This window comes from Hirundo rustica, chromosome 1 (genome assembly GCF_015227805.2).
Source record: "Hirundo rustica isolate bHirRus1 chromosome 1, bHirRus1.pri.v3, whole genome shotgun sequence".
Taxonomy (NCBI): domain Eukaryota; kingdom Metazoa; phylum Chordata; class Aves; order Passeriformes; family Hirundinidae; genus Hirundo; species Hirundo rustica.
In genome coordinates, this window is record NC_053450.1 from 17649311 (window position 1) to 17670633 (window position 21323).

At 39.1% G+C, this 21323-nt stretch overlaps 1 protein-coding gene across 2 annotated transcripts; it reads right to left on the reverse strand.

Moving 5' to 3' along the window:
* Window positions 1-2373: 2373 nt before the first annotated feature.
* Window positions 2374-20586, reverse strand: EBAG9 (estrogen receptor binding site associated antigen 9). 2 transcript variants are annotated; one of them, XM_040074161.2, is made up of 8 exons: window positions 20418-20553; window positions 14634-14809; window positions 13610-13707; window positions 10295-10373; window positions 9926-10084; window positions 7834-7941; window positions 6703-6794; window positions 2374-2905 (listed from the first exon to the last, which is right to left on the reverse strand). In XM_040074161.2, exons 3-8 carry the CDS (start codon window positions 13690-13692, stop codon window positions 2785-2787), a joined length of 642 nt encoding a protein of 213 aa, XP_039930095.1. In that variant the 5' UTR covers window positions 13693-13707; window positions 14634-14809; window positions 20418-20553; the 3' UTR covers window positions 2374-2784. The 2 variants fall into 2 exon arrangements, with proteins under 2 accessions (XP_039930095.1, XP_039930103.1); XM_040074169.2 differs by lacking the exon at window positions 14634-14809 and having other exon boundaries at window positions 20418-20586.
* Window positions 20587-21323: the final 737 nt, after the last annotated feature.

Sequence of the window (21323 nt, forward strand, 5' to 3'; positions counted from 1 at the left end):
GCATCAATTTCTGCCCATTGCCTCTTTTCACCCTTGCTTATGTCCTTTTCACAGGGCTGTTGCTAACTTCTTCTTACTTTCCCTGCAAATCAATTCTCTCTTAATCCCAAACTGCAGAAACGTATTTAGCACTGTTTTACATATGCCTTATATAAGAAGTGAGCATTTTGCTCCAAATCCCTTCAGACAAAACACAGGACCTGGCAAGCATGAACAACTACAGCACAGTTGAGGAAAGGAAGATTTTTCAGTCATCCTGGCAGGTCAGTCTTCCACAGTCAAGAGTATCAGTGAAAGCAGTCAAGTCCAGCTTTCAGCCAAGAAAGAAAACAAAAAAGCACATGGCCAACCAAAATATGAAAGAGAAAAGGAGCATAAGGCAGGAGGAAGGAAAAACAAGTGTACATCGGGGTGTACAGAATCCTCAAGAAACTCAAACTAATGGAAAAGATAATATCAGAGCAGCAGCCTCAGTAAGTTCAGCAAAAGTATTTTCGTATTTATCAAAGATAAAAATCAAGATATAGGAAGAAGGAAAGAGAGCGAGCACAGCAAAAAGATTAACCCAATAATAATGCATGCGTTACCACCATTCAAGAGACTTCCTCCAAAAGCAGAGTCCTGCCCATGGCAGCAGGCCTACACAGGGCAGAGATGGGAGGAATCCCTAGAGCAGCTGTGCTCAAGTCTGGCAGGTAGGTGGGAGGAACAGCAGGAGGGAAAAGCACTGCAGGAGGACTCCCAAACAGAAGGTGGCAGAACTCATGGGCTTTTAAAATGGCTGAAGGCTCAAAGATCAAATGCGCTTTCATGATGTATTCAGGAGCTTTGTTTGCAACTTAGTAACTGGCTCACCTGTTATTATTTTTAATAAATAGTATTGATTTACATCTATTTTATATTATGTCAAAAATAGCAACGGTAATCACTAATTTTCTTAAAAATGAGACAGAGCTTCCAACAGATTTCACTTTACACAGGCTGAAGATAGCCAGTTTCCTTGCCCTGTGTCAGCAACAGAGTGAAAGAATTGTGACTGGTACCTCCTTGCTTCTTGAGTGCTGTTAAAAGGACAAACAGAGATTGTTATTAAAGCTTATTCATAAACTTTCTCATCTCCCAGCCCTTGTCAGATACTTTGCAGGTATGTAGTAGGAGCAGATTTGCTTGCCATACTGTTGTCAGACAGAGTGTCTGCACTTGAAGTAATCTGTTCTTCTCCAGCCAGAACACTTGTGTGAAAACATGCATGGCAGTGTTGGCTTCAAAATATATTTTAAAATTTAACATCTGAAAATTGCCGTCAAATCAGTTGACTTGTGGAGGATTTGAACCTATATGACAAGTACACTTAAGATTTTTAAAAACTTTTCTCTGTGACTAAAGCCATTAAAATTAAATCTTACTGTCTTGTTTTCTCGGTTACTTATACTCTAAGCAAAACTTGTGCCAGAATCTACTAGAACTTAATTAAAAATTCTATTTTTGTAGGCAGGAAAGATCTAGTCACACCCCCCCCCTCTTCCCCTTCCCATTCTCTTACAGCTGACACTTCCTGTTCTGTCCCCTGGATGAACAGGAAACACGTCTCATGCGCAAAATGCGCTGACACCACTCATTTGCCATAAGGTAAGAAATCCATAAAAGCCATCAGGCAGGGATAATAGCACCCACACAACAGAACCTGGAAAAAGCATTCTCTGAAGCACTGGGCTGGACATAGGAAGCACACAGACTCCTCCCTCCTCCCATCACCTCTTTCCAGCAGACACTGAACTTCTTCATTAAAGCAGTGTTGCCTTCTACTGCACATTCACCATTCACACTTCACCATGGGAATTACAGAGTAAACACATACAATAAGTGTGCAAAAAATGGAGTTTGAAAAGTGCTTGTAACTGAACTGAGAATTTTTACACTAGTTTTATTAGCAGGAAGACAAATTTTTTTCTTAATTACACTAACTATGCAATGACTGTAAGGTGTGAGGATTCCTATCTGTAGGAAGTATAAGAACTAGAAATACAAATTTTCCAATACAAGTAAGTGATTAAAATGCTCCCTTACATTCACATAAGCCTTTGTAGAAAAGATGCACCACTTCTGTGTAGTGATGCCACTGCTGGTAGTCCTTGCAGTATGTAAATGCAAATGGGAACACAGGAAGCTGCAAGTGACAAAGTAACAAGAAACTCACTTTCAGTGCTCAGCAGCATAACCCACCAGGAGCACATTTTGAGCTGCAGGTCATTCACAGTAATTTACTGTTTTCTACACATGTCAGTGTGATCTCCCATGGAAACTTTCAAGTATTTACAAATACTTTGATAAAAGAGCAAATGCAGAGGTTTTTATCAGGCAGGAAGCAAAGGGTTCTTTAAAACTGTTTAATTACATGTTTCAGGTAAGCACAGACAATACAGGTAGATTTCCCACCACTCAATATTTACATTCTTTTCTCTAGGCTTGAGCTGTTCATTAAGAGTGTTTTTCAATCAACACCCTTGTCAATCACTTTTGCCGCAAAGAAGGGTGCTGGAAAAGAACTATTGCAGGAAACATTCCATCAAGGCATGATTTTCTGTGGGGCTTTTCTCCTTTAAGAACTACGTACCAGTAGTTCAAGATATTTTGGGAAAATCCTGGCTTCCAAGATGACCTGAAGAATGCACTGAAACCAAGCAGTGTGTTGAAGTCCTACAAATAGTTAAATCAATACCAATACGTATGTTGTGGAGCTGAAATTCTTTCTTCACTGGCACTGCCATTGCTGCATGGTTTCTGTTATGACAGTTTTACACCAATTTTGTTTTGTTCCTTTTTCATTAGCCTTTGTGCCTCTTTCTCCATTTTCTTTCGCTGCTGTTCTGCTGCTCTTTTTTCCCTTTCTGCTATCTTCTGTTGTCTGTAATTAAAGAAAACATGAACTGCTAAATAGCACACACTCAATTTTCAGCATGGTCATACCTTAAGTTCCTCTCAATACATAGGTTATTACAACTAATAAAAACAGAACTTCAGTCTATCTTCCTTAGGCTCAGAGCAGTCATTCTTTTACTGTGCTGAAGTAATTTTTTCAGATTAATCTAGAATTGTAGAATATTCTGATCTGGAACCTACAAGCATCATCAAAGTCCAACTCCTGGCCTGCACAGGACCATCCTGATAAATCACTCCATATGCCTGAGAGGGCTGTTCAAACAGTTCTGGCAAGGTTGGTGCTGGGATCACTTCCTTGGTGAAACTGTTCCAGTGATCACCCTCTAGGTGAAGAACCTTTTCATAACATCCAACCCAATCCAATCTAGTTTTAGGCAGTAATATTTGTTCAATTATTCTGCAATTTAAAAGCTACTAGCTTCTCGAAGATTCAGAGTAAGTGAATCAGTGAGAGTACAGGACAGTAGTAAAGCCTAGAGCAACAACTAAAAATCTATCTAATGCTTTCAGCAGCAGCTCAGAAGTTTTGAGGTTTTGCTGGTTTGGGTTTTTTTGAGATTGTCACACATTACTGTACATTCCAGCTGACAGAGCTGTCAGTCTAGCAATACGCAGCGTAACAGTATTTGCCACATTACAAGAGCAGATTTTTATATTTCCCACATATCTGAACTGATGCAGAAGGGAAGAAGTGCTGTGCACACCAGCCAATGTATAGAGACAGTAAAGTTCCAAAAAGCCGCGTGGTGTTAATTCTGCTGTTCACGTGCAGTTCTGAAGGGCGGGATTGCGGCAGCTCCTGTTTCTTTCCCCGGGATGACCCACAGGACACAGAGCTCCAGTGCAGAGCAGCAGCCCCGCGCCCTCTACAGCCTGGGAACCTGCATTCAGTTCCACCCAGAGAGAGACCTTCACCTCGCCTCTGACACAGCAACAGGCCGACATAAATACAAACAAGCAGCTGCTATCAACTAAAAATGTGTGAGCTTAACTGCTTCCACTGGGATAAAACACTTTGTTGGTAATATAAAGTCTGAAGCTGCAGATAGGTATCTAAAATTTGCAGAAGAAGCTACGTTCCAACCAACTCAAGTTAACTGAAAATGCAGTTTATAATCTGCTACACCAATTCATCACTGACTGGAAAATTTCAGTGCATCCCAGCCCAGAACCTGCTGGAAAACGGGGAAAAAGAGACTACAGGAACTTCTCAGGCTCTGATAACCTACTCTTCAGCACTGTCTTCCTGCATGCCTTTATTCCAAAGAGCATTCAATTTACTGTATGTGCTCATTTCAACTGTTATGCATAAATTCACCAGAAAGGCCACAGCATGATCCACTACTAATTAGCAGGACACAGCCCATTTCTGCATGACTGATCACCACTCCATTACTATACAAAAATTATTCTGGTCTTACTGAGCACCAACAGGTACCAGAGACAGCACGCTAAGGTAGACCCTTTTTCTGCATTCAGTCCATTCTCAAAAAGCACCACTGAGTATAGTCAGCATGAACACTCTGGAACATTAGGGGGACTCTGTCCTCTATTTGGCAGTCTGAAATACTATACAAGCTTCTTTCAAATGTTACACTTATGCATTAACCCACCAGAGTGGCCACATGATCTTCAGATCATTTTGCAGATCAAGATGCAGACTTCTAGCATTAAAAGACTCCATAGCACTTCCTTACTACACTCTGTTGAAAACAGAGCCAGGCCTGTCCAGTACTATTCTTCAGTTTTATGTTAAATGTTAAACACAGTGATGTCTACTCAAAAAGGATATTCTATCAATCTTGCTAAAAATCAGCCAGGACTTTACTCATTTACAGATAAACATTATTTTGTGTCATGAATAAAACAGAGGTTTTACTTCACCCAGCCGGCATATAACTTACATAATGACCAGCTGTATTGAGGTAGCCAGCCACAGCTGGTCAAGTGGTAAACCATAGACAGCTGGAGTTCTGATCATGTTCTATCTACTGGAAATAGTTAGGCACACATCCCTTCTTTAACAACTGCAGTTTGATACTTTTTAGTGAGGCCAAAAAGAAATCCTATGAAAAGTAACCATCTGAGTTGAACCCCTTCAACAGTAAAGATGATAGGCTGAAATCTTTAGGATAGGTTCAATCAAATAACACGACACTTGGAAAAATTAAAGCTTTTGGGAAACCCCGCTGCTGTCACCATGTAAGAGAGTTCTCTTCGTAAGTATTCTAGAGTATAAACCTGCCAGTTGGCAAACAATATAACTTTGACCATCCTGGAAATACTCACTGCACAAATTTAACATTCCAAGAATAAACTGGCATATACATTCATCAGATAATTTTTAATAGCTAATTCATATACAACAAAACCCTGCTTCAGAAAGTTTGAGAATTACTTTTGATAGTCCTAACACTATCTGTAATGGAACATGGCAAGGGTTAAGTAAATACAATGCAGCCTCTGCAGCTAACAAAAGTAGCTGTTTCATTTCTCAGTTAAAAAAAAAAAAAAAATAAATTCATTGTCTTTCATTTAAGTCTCAGCAGCCTGCACTCTAGCTATTAAAGATCTTACTGAGTCTATTGGTATTCTTTACAGAAAAAAGTACTATCCATGGAACAAAAACAGCTCAAAAGCACATCTTCATATCACAAAGCTTGGGTACAAGACCTGAAACAGTAATGAAGTTTAAAATAAAAAAACAAACAAAAAATCAGGGCATTGACCAGAATGTACACATAGTTACCAGATAACATTTACAAAAATATTTACATTACAACCCTATTTTCACATGTTAAGCTGCTGAAGAGCAAGACTGACAGCGATAATAAATTGAATCAATTCTAATTATGATTAGCACATTGAAAATGAGCCTGTAACTTTCCTCTTGTCTTATTCCACAGACGGAAAAAGTAAATTTTGAATCTTGATCAGAATCCTTTTTTCTCCGCCCCCCGCAACCTATTTTCCTTAGAAGGACCTTTTAATATATCATGTCTTTATTTCATATTATCATTAGTGGACCATGGAAGCCATGTACCTGTGATTTAGTGAGTAGAATTACAGCAGCCTAGGAAGCTAAAGCTATCTAAGGCTGGTTACCTGATGATGTAGCGAATAATAAAAGTTTGATACAACTGTAAGTCACTACCAGGTCAAATCATTGTATATGATTAACTTAAATTTAATTTGCATCCCTTTACCCTCCCTACCCCTAAAAGGAAAGAAAAAAAAGAACACAAACTGAACAGTTGGAGAATTCACACTAAGCACAACTCTGACTTTACATCAGCCTTATCAGCTAGTTTATTTAAATTAGAAAAGCCTAGCTCCTAGAGGAATTCCAAGTATATCTATCACTGCACCTTCTACCCTGAACTATTTTTACCTTAAGCACATAGTGATGATACTTTTTATAAGGACATCAAGTGGTATTTTACTGAATCAAGTAATGTGATCTGAACATAATAAATTGTTGGGATTGGTGGGGCATTGTCAGGGTGGGGTTTTTTTTAACGCCTGCATGTACATGTGCTGTTCAGTGATTTTCAGATTTCCCCTACTATCTCATTTGCTAAATCATTTAGATCCAAAATGTCTTCTGGTGAGTACCAGTTACCCAGAGATTAGATACATAAAAATAATCTGTCTTAAGAGGCATTTAACAAATCTTGGCACCTAACAGAAAAGTGTCAGATAAACAAATGTGATCCTTTTACATGTAAAACCTTTACATAGTGTTATATTAATTTCAATTACCTAAGGACTTCTTCTGCCTGCCAAGCAGCATCTTCCTCTTCTTCCCAGGCATTTGTATTTTCCTGCCAAGTATCCAGGTCTCCCAGTTCAGGCTGAAACAAAAGAGAAGTTCTAAGCACATATAAAAATTAGATAAAACACTGGTAAGTGACTGCCAGACGACAGTGTGGACCACAGCAAAGTTTGCTTAACATTTATTTTTAAGCTTTTTATTTTTAACCTGAATGCTTCAGACTTACAGAAATATTGAGGTATGGTAGTGTTTCTCATCTTATTGTCCATGCCTTTTTCCCAGCTATAATACTAAGTTTTTTCAGTTGTCAAAGGACTTTTTGGACAGAGGAAGGAAGGAAGTAGTGGAGTGCATTTTTAGCAAGAGGAAGATAAATTGAGCAGATTATACGAGTAGATAGTGTAAAAGATTTCTGGAGGTTGCATGGACAAACCAACACGTACATCCACGTGTTTTTATGTCCAGCATCAGTTGAGTGACACTTTTACTCACTGGAAGTCCTTTCCTGAACTACTTTCATAAAGGACAGTGCAAGGAGGTGGTATGACCATTCTGTATTGCTTCGTGCCTGTAGCCGTCTGTGCACAATGTTAGTCAAAGGAGAAGCACTGTTAAAAAAGGCAAAGGGCAAGGGAGGGAGAGCATCTCCTGCTAACTGGCCATGCTGTTAGGCAATTGGACAATTTTTTCAAAGGCTAAGGAGCAAAAATTAGGAGACTGCTACATTACAATCCCTACAGAGAGGAAGGGAAAAGCGGAAGGTTAAAAAATTGGTCCAAGATAATAAAGCAAAGATAACTCAGAGGCTTTCAAAAAAGCCTTCTACTCTTTTGTTAGTAATTTACAGTGTAAAATCCAAAATTAATATTTCATTGCTTTAGCAGATTTGCAAGCATATAAGTATATGGAAGCTTCTTACTTTTTTATCTCTGACCTGTCAAGTTTCTCAGCAGAACATATTGGACTACTTCATTCCTCACTCAATTTTAAAACAATTTACAATATTCCCCAACTATTCCATTTACTCCCCACAATGCACACCTTAGGCAGACTATTGCTTCCCCTACAGAACATCATTTAAGTGACAAATAGAAGATCAATACTTAGAGCATACTTACAGATTGGTGAATAAAAGGAATATCTTGCGTAGCTGCTAATCTGCTAGAAAATCCTGTGTTTCCCTCTGGAATCCCAAAATTTAAAGGCTCCCGTTTTTTAATCACTATCTGAAAATATTCAAAAAAAGAAACAAAAAAGTGGTAGATCAAAGCCCTGCACAGATTCTTTGGTGGTCATATAACTCTGTGCACATGAAGGGTCAGCTACACAACACCTCACTGTGTCTTAAACCTGATCAGGTTCTGAAAGCTGCACAGCCAAATGAACTTGTAAGTGAAAGATGTTAACTGCAAAAGACAAGACCTCCTCCTCCCCCCACTAGCTTTTTCTTTAGCCACAAAGAAACCTGCGACTGTATCAAGACAGAGAATGGGCACAAAGAATCACAGATAAAATAGCCACATCTCCCAGTTCTCATAAAAGCTACCAATTATGAGATATATTGCTTGGACAAATCCTGCTTCTGTGACAGGTCACTTTAAGGTACTACTTTTGAGGACAGTGCTATCTGCACAGCTGTACTGCACTGTAATGTGAGCTCTCTCAACTACTCCAATAGAGTATCTGTGCAGTTCCAATAGCTGCAAAATCTCTGAACATAGTAAAGCTCTGTACTGGTTTGGCTGAAAAACAGTGCTTTTCCCAAAACAGTCGCCAAGATCACCTATCCCTCTCACTTGTCTTGACCTCAAGTCACAAACTTTGTTCAGCCTACTTTGAGTCTCTGCTGCTTCCCAACAAGGCAGATCCACAGTTCCACTGCCTGTATGCTACTATCAGTCCAGGAAAGGACACAGGACTAGACAATGTACTGAGCAATGACAAACTGTTGTTTGACTAAAGTTCTATTTCCAAATAGTTGAGTATAGATGAGTGACAACATGAGTAGGCTATACCTCAAATCTCAGGGTTTATACTGAGACATTCAGTGGAACTAAACACAAATTCATACCGAATAGTTTTAACTTAACAGTTAACGGGGATGTTAAGTGTTAAGTTAAAACCATTAAGTTTACAGAGATGTTAACAGGGATGTTCTTTACAGTGCCTGCAGTCATCCCTAGAGATACATTTAAACTAAACCCAGTGTACAGTACTCAAAACAGCATGGACTCTTCCCCAGTTTTGTTATGAACCTGAAGTTCTTTCTATTAGGCAAAAACTGTCAGTAGATATAAAGGAGAAATCTACCTCTCCCTAGTCCTCTTCTACTCCTTAGATTTTGGCATATCAAAATCCTTAGAAGAATTTAGTCCACAGGATACTGCAGATCCTGCATGTACAGAAAACTGACACCAGTATCACCGCTAGTTCACAGAACCACAGGAAGATTCAGGGAAGAAGGGACCTCAGGAGGTTTGTAATCCAACCTCCTCCTCAAACCACCGTCACCCTAAGGCTGATCAAAGTACTTAGGGCTTATCCACCTGGGGCTTAAAAACTTCAGAGATGGAGGCTGCAAAACTTTTTTTGTAACCTATTTCGGTACTTGTGAGGCTTTTCCAATCGACTCAAAGACCTGTAAGTACCCAGCTGAAAGATTTGCACATAGAAACAAAATCTGCAATTACCAAATTTTAATAAGCATTTATTTATAACTTTAATGCTCCTGTAGAGATGCCCTCCTGTCTTGTCTCCATAGTAAAAATTGGTACTTGAAGAACAAGCTATTTTGAAATATCAGTTCCCTAATTCCAGGTTCACCAATATAACTTGGTGAAACAAATAACCATTGTTTTCTGAAACAGCAGGGCTGCTCCCTCAGACTTCAGCAGAGCAAGACATCGAAGGTCTTTGTTCAAACAAGGATATGAGCACAAGTGACTAGAGGGTTCTCACATTATACTTCCCAGAACTTTCAGAGTATGAAACTACTCGTAAGTTTCCAATAACATGAAGACTAAAGATGTAAATATGTGATAGCATCACATTTGTTAAGATCTCAAAGATCTTAACATTGAACATGATAAACTATGCACCAGCATCTATTCTCATTTACCAACAGTACCTTCTATAAGTTGCCAACTTACTTGCTTTTATTTTAAAGCAAGGAAAACCCTCCGTAAGTATAGCTGAAAGTATAATACTTACTTTTTGAGTTTTTCTTATAGTTGGTGTCATATCTTTGAAATAATCAGGTTCCACTTGTTCCAGAGAATTTTGCTGAGTAGCCACATTACCATTGCCGCCTTCAATCTTCACGCTTGTAGGTGCATCTTCATCCCATGAAGACCAGTCTTCTACTTCAGGCTGAATATAAGAGTATGGTACAAGTTAATATTATCTGCAGCGATCTACAAGTTAATATTGTCCTTTTATATCTTGCTAAGATATATACTTAATACTATATTGCATGTATCATAGTATTATATATTTCTTGGATATATACCAATCCAATATTGTAGGACTTGTATAACCACCTTGTTAAGGGATTAAATCACCTACCACTTCAACAATTACCTGCTTAGGAACAGATGAATAATCCACTGTGGTTGGCAAAGTTATTTGGTCTCCACTTAACTTTCGCCCTCTTCCAGACCTGAAAAAAAAATGTAGGATTCCTCCAAGCTCTGAAAACATGAGCACTAAGTTTAAAAAAAACAAAAAAGGAAGTCTGAGAACAGCACTACTGAAAATAGTCATGGCTAAAAAAAACATTTACTGCCTCAATTACTTTTGTATTAACTACTGTCAGTATAAAACTACTGTCAGCTAAGCAAAGGAATTTCATCATGAACTGAAAGTTGTGTTCACACGAATATCAAAAGTGCAATTTACTTTTCTAACTGCAGTAAAATAGAGGAGAAATACTTCCAAGAAATATGGAAGTGGACTAACTCATCTGCATAATTCAGTCAGAACTTTTAGACTGTCAGTGCTTATGAAGCAAGCGCTAACAATCTACATTTGCCAAAGAACCATTTCTACTGTAAAATGAGATTTTTTTCTATTTGTCTTAAATTTTAAGCTGTGTCTAACAAATACCTTTCTGAGCTGCTTGACTTAAAAGCCCCTCTAAAGCTCTTCAAAATCTAAACAGCGTTAGTACAAGATTATGCAAGTCAACAGCTTTAATTTAATTCATGCTGCTACTTAAATACTCTTTCAATGCATTTCAGCATGAATATAAATAAACCATATAAAATAATTTTAATTGAAAAACAAAACACTAATGCATTGCAAATAGAGACATTTCATGACAATGTTCAAAGATCAAAATAATAACTGAAATATTCTTAGCTGACATTTACTGTATTTTAACACCTTACAATACAACAGAATGCAATTCAGGCTCACAAAGAATGTAAGCTCCTACAGCAGTCATGTAATTGACCTTATGTAGCTTGGAAAATTTAATGTTATTTTCTTACTACTGATGAGAATAACCTGAGATGAGAATAATGAGAAAATCCAATTTCTAGTTTCTATCCATAAGTCTTAGTGTTAGAGAACATACTATCAACTGACTAGCTGAATTGCTTGTAATATCACCTCTACTACATGCTGATGAGCGACTAGATATATTATTTTCTACTCTAGACCAAACATTCCTCCTTAGGAAAGGTCATGTGCTATCAACAAACAAATTTTCAAGTTTTATATAATTAACTTTACTCCCTTTACAAACTGTTCCTTTAAGTTAAAAAGCAACAGAGGTTAGGGGTAAAGGAAGGTGAAAACACTGTTCCCTCAAACACATTAGAGACTTCTGGTTGACAAGATTTACTTGACATCTCTATAGGAAACCCAAACATCCTCCTTCAGACCTCTACAACATATATATCCCTAATACTATTTACATTTACATACTTAATATACTTAATACTATTTACATACTATTATAAGCCATCACTTCTGCACTGACTTTCTCTGTACGATCTAGAAGTGGCTTGTAACAAACACTAATCAAGTCAAAATGGTTACAGTAAGAAGACTGAAGGCAGGAGGAAAGAGCCTTTGTCACACAACATTGGAGAGAATATGGTACACAGAGCAGCACCAAGAAATGCTACAGATCTCCACTTCTTCTAGGAAGGGAACAAGATGCTCACAGAAACAGCTGCTCCACAGCCACCATTAGATACTGATCACTGCTCTGAAGGCCAGGTGCCTCAAGAATTATTGGATTTGTTTCTCCTTACTAATAAGCAGCATCCAGATTTCTCAGTTGGAGATTTTAAATAGAAGGAAGTTTCATCTCTTTTTATACTTACGTGTTTTATTTCCTGAAAACTGGATTAAGGCAGAGAAGATTTAACTAAAGAAAGGATTAGTACTATATGTAAGCTCTATGCTGCCTAGAAAGTTGCACAATCTCTACAGGCACTTGTTCAAATGAAAACCTAATGCAATCTAAGTACTAGCTCATATCCACTGAATTAAAATGCACGCTTATTAAATCACATTTGCTGGTTATTTGACATAGTTATATGGAGGGGTGCATTACAGGAAAACAAAATTTATCAAACTACACTTTCCAGCCGAAAGTTAAGAGAAGAAACATCTGTAGTTAGTGGTCCGAATTACTGTGATCCAGTGACTTGCTTATGTGAAAGAAGTTGGAAAAAAGGATGAAAATACTGTCATTACACTTAGAAAACAATTATCTGCTTATAAAAATATCTTTACACTTAGAGAAATTAAGGATCCACATAATATAGAAGTTATGATCAACTCGTGTTTTGACATCTTTCAGAACTTGAAGAGCAAGTATTCTTAATTTAATTTGGAATTCATATCACAGAACTAAGGTTGACATCTATATAATTGTATGCACCATTAAAGTGTATCATTTATGCTGCACTAGATGCTTCACTAGATCTGTAGTGAATTTACCAACAAGTCAAGAGCTTCCTCTTGTTCTTGGATGAAGTAAAGATGAAAAGGAAATAAACAATTATTTTATGTCTACCACATATTCTGCATATGCTTTAATCCTCGCTGAGAAAACAGTCGTCATCATACACAAAAAGAGAATACATTTCTCTAGATTGGTATTTGTTTATGTAAACAACATGCTGTGAAAGTGGCACAAAGTACAGTAGTTCATATGACAGCACAGTGCCAAGAATTGCCTCAGGTACTCCTCTACTGTATTACTGAACTCTACTACTCCACATTAACACTTGACTGTTTTTAGACTGCTTGTAAGTACTACAGTGCAGCATTTATGAGTCTACAACTCAAAAGAATCCCACATATGACTTAAAAGAGTGTAAAAAATAAACCATTCTTCATCATTAAAAATAAAAATGCAGTTCCCTTGAACTTCAATCACTGTCCTCCAAACTTCTGAAAGAATCTTCAATAGGCAGAAGAATAAGTCTCAGGTAACTGTTTTTTGTCAAACGGGATGAGAATTGCTTACATTTGTAATGACAGCCCACTGAGTGATGACAGAGTGGGTGCTCCCATTAACTGAATCTCTTAAAACACAAAGTATTACTTGCTAAGTACTTTTTGCAAATGCACACGACAGTTTTTCTTCAAGTTTTACAAGGAATATTTTTAAAAGCCATTTAAAAACCCTTGTTCAGCCACCATACAACAAAATACACCCACAAATACTCTACACAGACCTCTGGAACTCTGAACAAAAACGTAAATTAAAGAATTAATTTGATTTCATTTTCAGCTATGTTGATTGTTTTGCAATTAGTAAAATCAGAACTAGTAAAAGTGGTGACTGGCTGTCGGGGAAGGACAGAATTGCAAGAACCTGTAATTGAAAAATTGAAAAAGGAAAGGAAACCAAATTAAATAAGACTTGTTTACCTGCATATTAACTTTTTAATGAAAGAAAGCACTGCTGCCAGGCAAGTACAGACTTTAAAGAGTCGAAACTGTGTTATGGCCATGGTAAGAAACCCTTCCTGCAAAAGAAAAAAAGTTAGATGCAGAGGATTATACATCTTTATACCGTACTTAAAGCCAATTACCTTAGTTGCTACTAAGCTAGGAGCTGAAACTGTGAATATGAAACTGTATTAATGCAAGGAAAAAGACCAGGTACCTGGAGCAAAGATGCTACCTGCCTACTATCAGGACATTTCACTGATGTAAATAATACAAGTATCTAATGTATATGGCCTTTAAAGAAACAGCACAAAATCACAGGTTAAGTCATAGTTAAAGACACCCTTAAAGAGGAAGCATAGGCAACCATTTGCAGTGCCTGTGAAGCTGATCTATTTCAGACACTATCAGTGGCACTGAGCACTGGCAGAGCAAAACAGAATAATCATCAGAGAGAAGCTCTTGTTTGCTTGAGCATGTCTTGCATATACAAATTACAGATTTAGTCATTAAGTGAAACCCCAAAATTAGCTGTTTAAATATATCTTCCATTTTGATGGAAATGTATAATGAGAACAAACATTGCTTATTTTAGAACTAGTCTCACTGAAAAATCATGATAAAAGAAAGAGTGTTCATCCTGTGTGAACTACTGCACCAGCTAACCCACAGAGCTATTGATATTTCTATGCCTGACTGGATCATGATAGCAAATACAGAAAAAAAATGCACCTTTGGCTGAAGCCACTTCTGTTTGTAGCTATTTTCTCAGTGACAATTTGATTATCTAGAGAATTTATACTCATCATATCACATCATCCAACATACCACCTCAAATAGCTACAGACTGACTCAGAAAAAAGCTGCTGGAATTCAAGGATCCCTTTTCTCTTCTACAGTTGTACATTTCAGAGTAAAGAATAAGAGGTTAGGCTTCTCAAATAGCTTTTCATTATATACATCCACACTTGTAACAACATTTTCTGTTGCAAGTTTAACATACCTCCTGGTGAGAAGAGAAGGCAGCCCTGTGGCATTTTCCTCAGGCCAGGAGTACTCCATGGAAGGACAGCTTGATTTCAAATATGCTATGGCATTTAAATCACTTTTTATATTCCAGGCTTTAAGTTAGGAAGAGTCAGGAAGGTGGATCATTAGGTAGGCTGCTCCAATACTGTCCTGAGGATTTTATTAAAAAGGTACATAATGGGATTTGTGAGCTTCATGGAGCACAGATTTATTTTTATTGGTGCTCATTTGCTAGATAACGTAACTACTATTAAACACTGTAGTAATATAATACTGGAAATATTGCTTTACATATTGTCCAGAATAGGATTTTCTGCTATTGAAAAATCATACAGGGGCTATTACACAAACAGGCCCTTCTACTGCAAAATAGAAGGTTTAAGTCAGTAGTAACCACCAAATTACAGATTGCACTACAGACCTGCAGCTCAGGAGAAAGGCTTCATAGGACACGTATCACCTCTACCTCAACATTTGTGTTATCATATTTCATTTCATGGGAGACTTAAAAATGTAGAGGACTTTATACATGGTTGGATTGGCTCTTCATCTAACAGAATTAGAAAGCATTCAGTTCCCACAAAGAAGCAAGAACAGACATTGTTCGACATATTCAGCCTTTTGTTTAAAAGACTGTACCATCATTTCATATTATGCTCAAGCACTTCCTTACCTTTCAGAATGAGAAATGTTGACAATATATAGATGACAGAAGAATGCATCAGTCAAGAATTTGAATGATTAGGAGATAATGGAAATTAGTGAAAGAAGAGTGAACAGTAATAAAGTTCTCTATCCTAAAGGGAAAAATTATTGCAAACGAACACTGAATTAGTGAAATAAAATGTTATTTTTAGGAGAGGCAGCATGAAGAGCACGTGACCTGCTGAAATGATTATAAAGGTACCTCTTTTCTGAAAGGAAGCTTGTTTAGGAGCTCACTCCACTCTACCAGAATTTACTCTTTTATCAGCTTGGGGGCAGGAGGGAAGGAGCAGAACAGTACTCAATATTAAGAAGAGTAAAGCTCTTTTCCCTTGTTCAGGCTATCTAACCACTACACTGGACAGTACAGACAGACCCTAAATTTAAAAAACTTGTAATTTATTTACTGAGAAGGTGGTTTTATGAAGCCACCAAAAACCTTTGCAGACTCATTATTTATGCCTAAAATCAAGGCACTAGTACTAAGTGCAAAACTAAAACCCAAACAACATCCAACTGTGTCAGTTAGCAATATATATATTTATATGTGTATATATAAATGAGCCCAGTTTTCAACTCCTCTCCAATTTTTCATATATCAAATTGTATACTGTATTAAGTTCTCAATATAAACAACTGATAAAAACAAAACCCAAAGGAACTCTGGCTTGCAGAGTCAGTGGACTTGTGAAGTCCACTGTTGACAAGAACTAATCACCAAAAGTTACTCCATTTCCCAGGTCATTCCCATATAAGAGCGACTACACTTCTATTATCACCAATGTGCCCATCTGGCAGAGTTCAATAGCTATCATTATTGCCCGTGACAAACTTGCACGTCTTCACTTTACATGTGTCAGGCAGAGATTTCAGAGTTACAGTGAGACATATGGCCAGTTAACATATTTGTGACAGAGCTGCATTTCATTTCAGCTGAGCTAGAATTAGGCCCTTCAAAGGCTGGACTTGATTGTGGAGCTCTTTTCCAGCCTCAGTGACTCTATGATTTAAGACAGTAAGTACTGTTTTTCCCATCTCTTTTCTGAGCACTGATTGCAGTCTTCCCAGTTAAGCTCTGTACACTATGAACTGTCAAATGCACAACTAGAGTTTTGTCAACAATATGCTTTCAGCCAGCCATAGTAATGTTAGCAATCATTTACCTTGAAAAAGAACTTTCCCCAGTTTCCCTTGGTTTTATACTGTTATTTATGACATGAAGCAGTATATATGTAGTAATTTAATTAATATTATTTTTCATAAATTGAAAACAAAATCTTGAACTAATTATTGTCTCAAGCTAAGGACAAGTCAAGCATTTTCCCCTTTGCCTGAAACAGCACTTGAAATGTGCATTGTTGCTCTAAGAACAGCCCTACCTGAAAAGTTAAAGGTTTGCTAAAGGTTTTGAGTTTTGCTGGTGCCTTTTGGGGTTGGGTACTTTTGTGATTGGGAGTTTTTTTATAGTAATTAAATTTCTCAAAATAAATCATTTTATATTCGGAAGTAGTTGTATGAATACAGATGCCCACAGAACCCTAATTTTCCTCAGTTCACTGCAAATTTGATTCATGCGATACCATTATACTAAACTTGTTAAGTGAAACAAGGTATTCATACTTTTCTTGTCCATCTTTCAAACACTGGAAAGAAGCACAGCCATGTGTCTTCTCTTTCTCCCAGGAAAAAATACAGAACAGTGTAATGCTAAATGGCAGGCCACAACATTCTGTCTTTCTTTTCTTAAGCCTTTCCTCGATAAACAATCCCCAAAGAAACTACAACTGTATCAGCAGTCAATTATAACACAGGATGACAGAGATATAATAAAAAGTTGCAGTGCTACATCAGGAATCCTAAACCATTTCTTAACAGATAGAGGCAAATGTGAAACACTGGACTAAAATTCAGAAAATCTGGTAAGAGCTGTCTGCCAGCCCGATATGTCCTTCTGTGTATCACATCTCATACCTCAGCTTCCCATTTATAAAATGGGATAGATTTCCTTCTCCCACTACTGGAATTGCTTTGTTACATTTATGAGACTTATCAAATGAGCTTCCATTACATCAGATATAAACAAGCAAATAAATCAAGACATGAATCCTACTGAATTTAATATTCATGGTCAACTCAACAATTCAGACAACAAATTTAGCTGGAGTTTGACTTGTGCATCTCATACTGCCTTCCACTGGTAAAAAGTCTCAACAGGTGTTCACATGGAATATGAGCACAGAAAGGACTAAAAGACAACAGCCATGAGATGTTAAACACTTTAGAGCCAAGTCAGAAGAATGAGGAAACTTAAAGCTTTTAGAGACCCCTAAAGGAAATAGAATGAAGAGAAGGAAAGTTTAATGAATTTTAACAAACACTTTTACTTTGCTTACAGCTTGCAACAGTGGCCTCATTAGAACTCCTGGCACCTCTGACTTCACTGACAGTAGCCAGCATAGCCCACCCTCAGGTGGACTGGTTAGTCAAGTATGGTGCAATAAGACTCCCACTGTTTATCATTGTACAATAAGCACACTGGCACCTGGAGAAACACTTTCTCTTTCATATCTAACTGTACACACAAATACCACTTCAACAGGATTTCTACAGACAGAGCCAAGTCTAAAATCAAGTCACTTTGGGGCACTAGAATTATTTTAGAAACTTTTTTTCTCCTAGTGAACTCATCTTTTACTGTCACATCACCTTTCTTTCACATCAGCTCACTTGTGACTCTAGAATGTAAACATGAACGCACCTTGGAATCAGTGATATTAGCCCATATTAAACACAGCTAGATAAATAACGAGACAATGATGCCTAAAATAACCTGTCCGAAACAGAAAGGTTCCCCTCCACATTATATAAGGAGACACAAAAAAAGTTTCACCCTCCTAAAGCAAAACAAGTTCATTTCCTAGTAAAAAAGACTAACATGGCCTCGAGTATTTACATTTGTCAGCACTAAAAATCTATACTGGCCCAGCAGTGTTTTTGCATTGTCACTAGAACAGCTGATAAAACCTTAGCAAAATTTGGAAAAAAGATAGAGATAAAAAACCTGTTTTCAAGCACACAAACCCTCCTCCAAATCATGTATGTTACAAGATGTATAAAGACACTTCGTATTTAAAAAAAGACAACTTAATGATTCAAGAACAGCTTCCAGTCAGGTAACTGAAAGACAAAACCAGCACTTCCTGCATTTCAAAGACAGCAACCATGACTCTGTAGCCTAATGAGAGGTTCCACTGCCCTCTTCCTGGTTGATTTGTTTGGTTTCTTGTGTCTTTTTATCACTTTACTTAGAAACATAATATTGGGAGCACTTGTGTGTGGAAGGAAAAAAATCCTGTCTTGACCACTGAGTTTAATAAATAGATACATTAACTGGCAGCATGACTAAACCTTGAAGCCATGATATTATGGCATTAGGGAGAGAAGCAGAATCAAAAGGGAAGATGAGAAGGCATCTCCTCTGTCTAACTGTAGGTGATTGTGGGATGTTTGTAAAGGTACTGTAATTTCAACACTGATGTTCCAACTTTAGGCGTAAGTACCCTAACTAGGCAGCTGAAGTAGCTGGGACAGAAAACAGCTCACTCATTAATCACAGGCAGAGTAAAGTCATCCAAGGCACTCAAATCCATAAAGAAATACTATCAAAAGCTGCAGAAGACATTCTTGACAAGAAAGTCAAGGCAGAATGTCTGTCTCTCTAACTAAAAGCAGCAAAAATTGGTGAATGCTGACAATTCCTGAGTTACTTCTAGACCAAATACTCTGATATACAACATACAGTTTCAACTCTTTTTAAAACATGTTACTCCCAAAGCCATAAAACTTCTATAGTATACCACGACATCTCACCCCTTCCTCTCCAAGAAACTGAATATAGCTACAGCCTCGCTTATGTGAACTCCTGAAGCTTTCTGTTCTGAATCAGAATGAATTCTTCTCTTCTTCTATTATTTAAAATAGAAAGTTTATGTCCACTAAATTATCAGTTACTTTTTGACAATTCCTTACCTATATATGCCACTGTCTTAACCAGCGTACAGAAAACAGCTTTAAGTAATACAATCTTGTGGGACTACACTACAACTTCATTCACCTTTGCAACAAGTCTTTTACATAATGTACTACTAATTCACATAACTCACTTCACAAAACTGAAGTTCTCAGTCATAGAACCAGAGTTTAAGAGACCCCAGTTCTGCTCCAATCCTTATTTGCCATCCTGGACCTAAGATTTCTGTAACTACATGGAATGCCAGAGACAACAAATTAACACACACATTGTTACTACTACAAAATCATCTTGCAATGCCTGTCTTGATGAGAACCAGCTACTTACAAACAATGACACTACAACGCAGCCTAAAAATCTCTGCAGTGCACATGTGTATTTCCACAGAGCTATAAAGCAGCAAGCTATGCCATTTCTCATTAGATATGCAACCCAGGCACTTACACTATGAATTCATAACCAAAAAGCAGTGCCCTACCCTTCTACTGACCAGCCAAGCCTTGGTTATTATTTGAGACAGCACTGAAACCAGACAGTAGCACCTCATTTTCCTGTGAGCTGTTAGAGATTCTTAAGTATTTAAAAGCGTGCTAAGAAATTTTCACATTACGTATTATTAAGTTTTCCCTTCAGCGTAAACAGTAGCTAACCCCAAGCAATGCCGTCCCACGGGCTGTGACAGAACGTGAGCCCTAGCCCTTTCGCACAGGGTGCCAAGCCCCTCAGTCCCCAAACGCTGCCTATCTCCTGCTCCGCTACTTCATGGCTTCGCAGCCCATGAGATCTCCCGCACTTCGCCCCGGAGCGGCCGGGCAGAGGCCGCGGGCCTGGCGCTCCCGGGCCGACCGAGCAGCCCCGCCGCTGGGCGAGGGCGGCGGGGCCGGGCGGGGCCGGGCGGGGCGCTGCGGCGGGAGAACCGCGCGGGCCGCTCTGCCCCGGGGAGGGAAGGCGGCGAGGCCGGGCCCCTGCCCAGCAAGGCGGAAGCGGCACCCGGCGGCGTAGGAACCGATCCTCCCCGCTCACCTGCCCCGGGAGGGAGGCCTCGCCGGGGGTCGCGGGGCTCCAGAGGCCGAAGCGGCCGCTCCCGCAGCCTCCGGCAGCCCTTCATCCAGAGCCGGGCCCGCGCCGCTCCTCCGCCGCCTCGCGCGCCGCCATCTCAGCCCCGTCACCCGGGAGACGCGCCCGCCCCTTCCGGCCGCGCCGCCGCCTGTGCGCCCCGCTCCGCTCCGCTCCGCCCGGTTCCGCCCCGCTCCGGGCCGCGGGCACACGTGGCCGCCCGAGCGCCTGGGGCAGAGGCCGGGCACGGCTGGGCCGGGCTGCCCGCGGCCTGCACCCTCCCCCGCCCGCCTTCCCCCCGCGCCCACAGCGGCTGGGTGGGGCTGAGCCGGCTCTTTGGCCCTCCGGGGAACTGCGAGAAAAAGGCGTTGGACTTTAACCGTGTCGGGTTGCTGCACGCGCGGCACTGAAAGTGTTCCTCTTTGGTCGACAGGGTGTTGAGCTATACATTTGGATGTTGCTAAAAAGCAAACATTGCTGAAGTTGCTTCTGAGAGGTGCAGCCCCAGTCGCCCAGTTTGTTCACCAACAGCTTGTCCATTTTAATGGCTGGTTAAGCGATGTTAAGGTTAATGTAAGGTATTCCAGAGCTCTGTGTAAACCTCCAGTTGTGTTACACTCGGTGGGTGAGGTAAAGGGGTGTTTGTCTCTTTCTCCTATGGAAATCTAGTCACTGCTAGAGCGGCACTCATACAGCACTTCTTTCAAATCAACTCCAAGATGCAGCACTCACTTCTTTGTGTGCTCCTTAATGTTATGGACAAATCAGTAGCAAATTTAATATAAAGTAATTTTATTTTGCCATTTAAAAAAATAATAACAGTCTGAAGTAGCCACAATAAAAGAGACAACCTCGATGCCAGATTATCGAAGT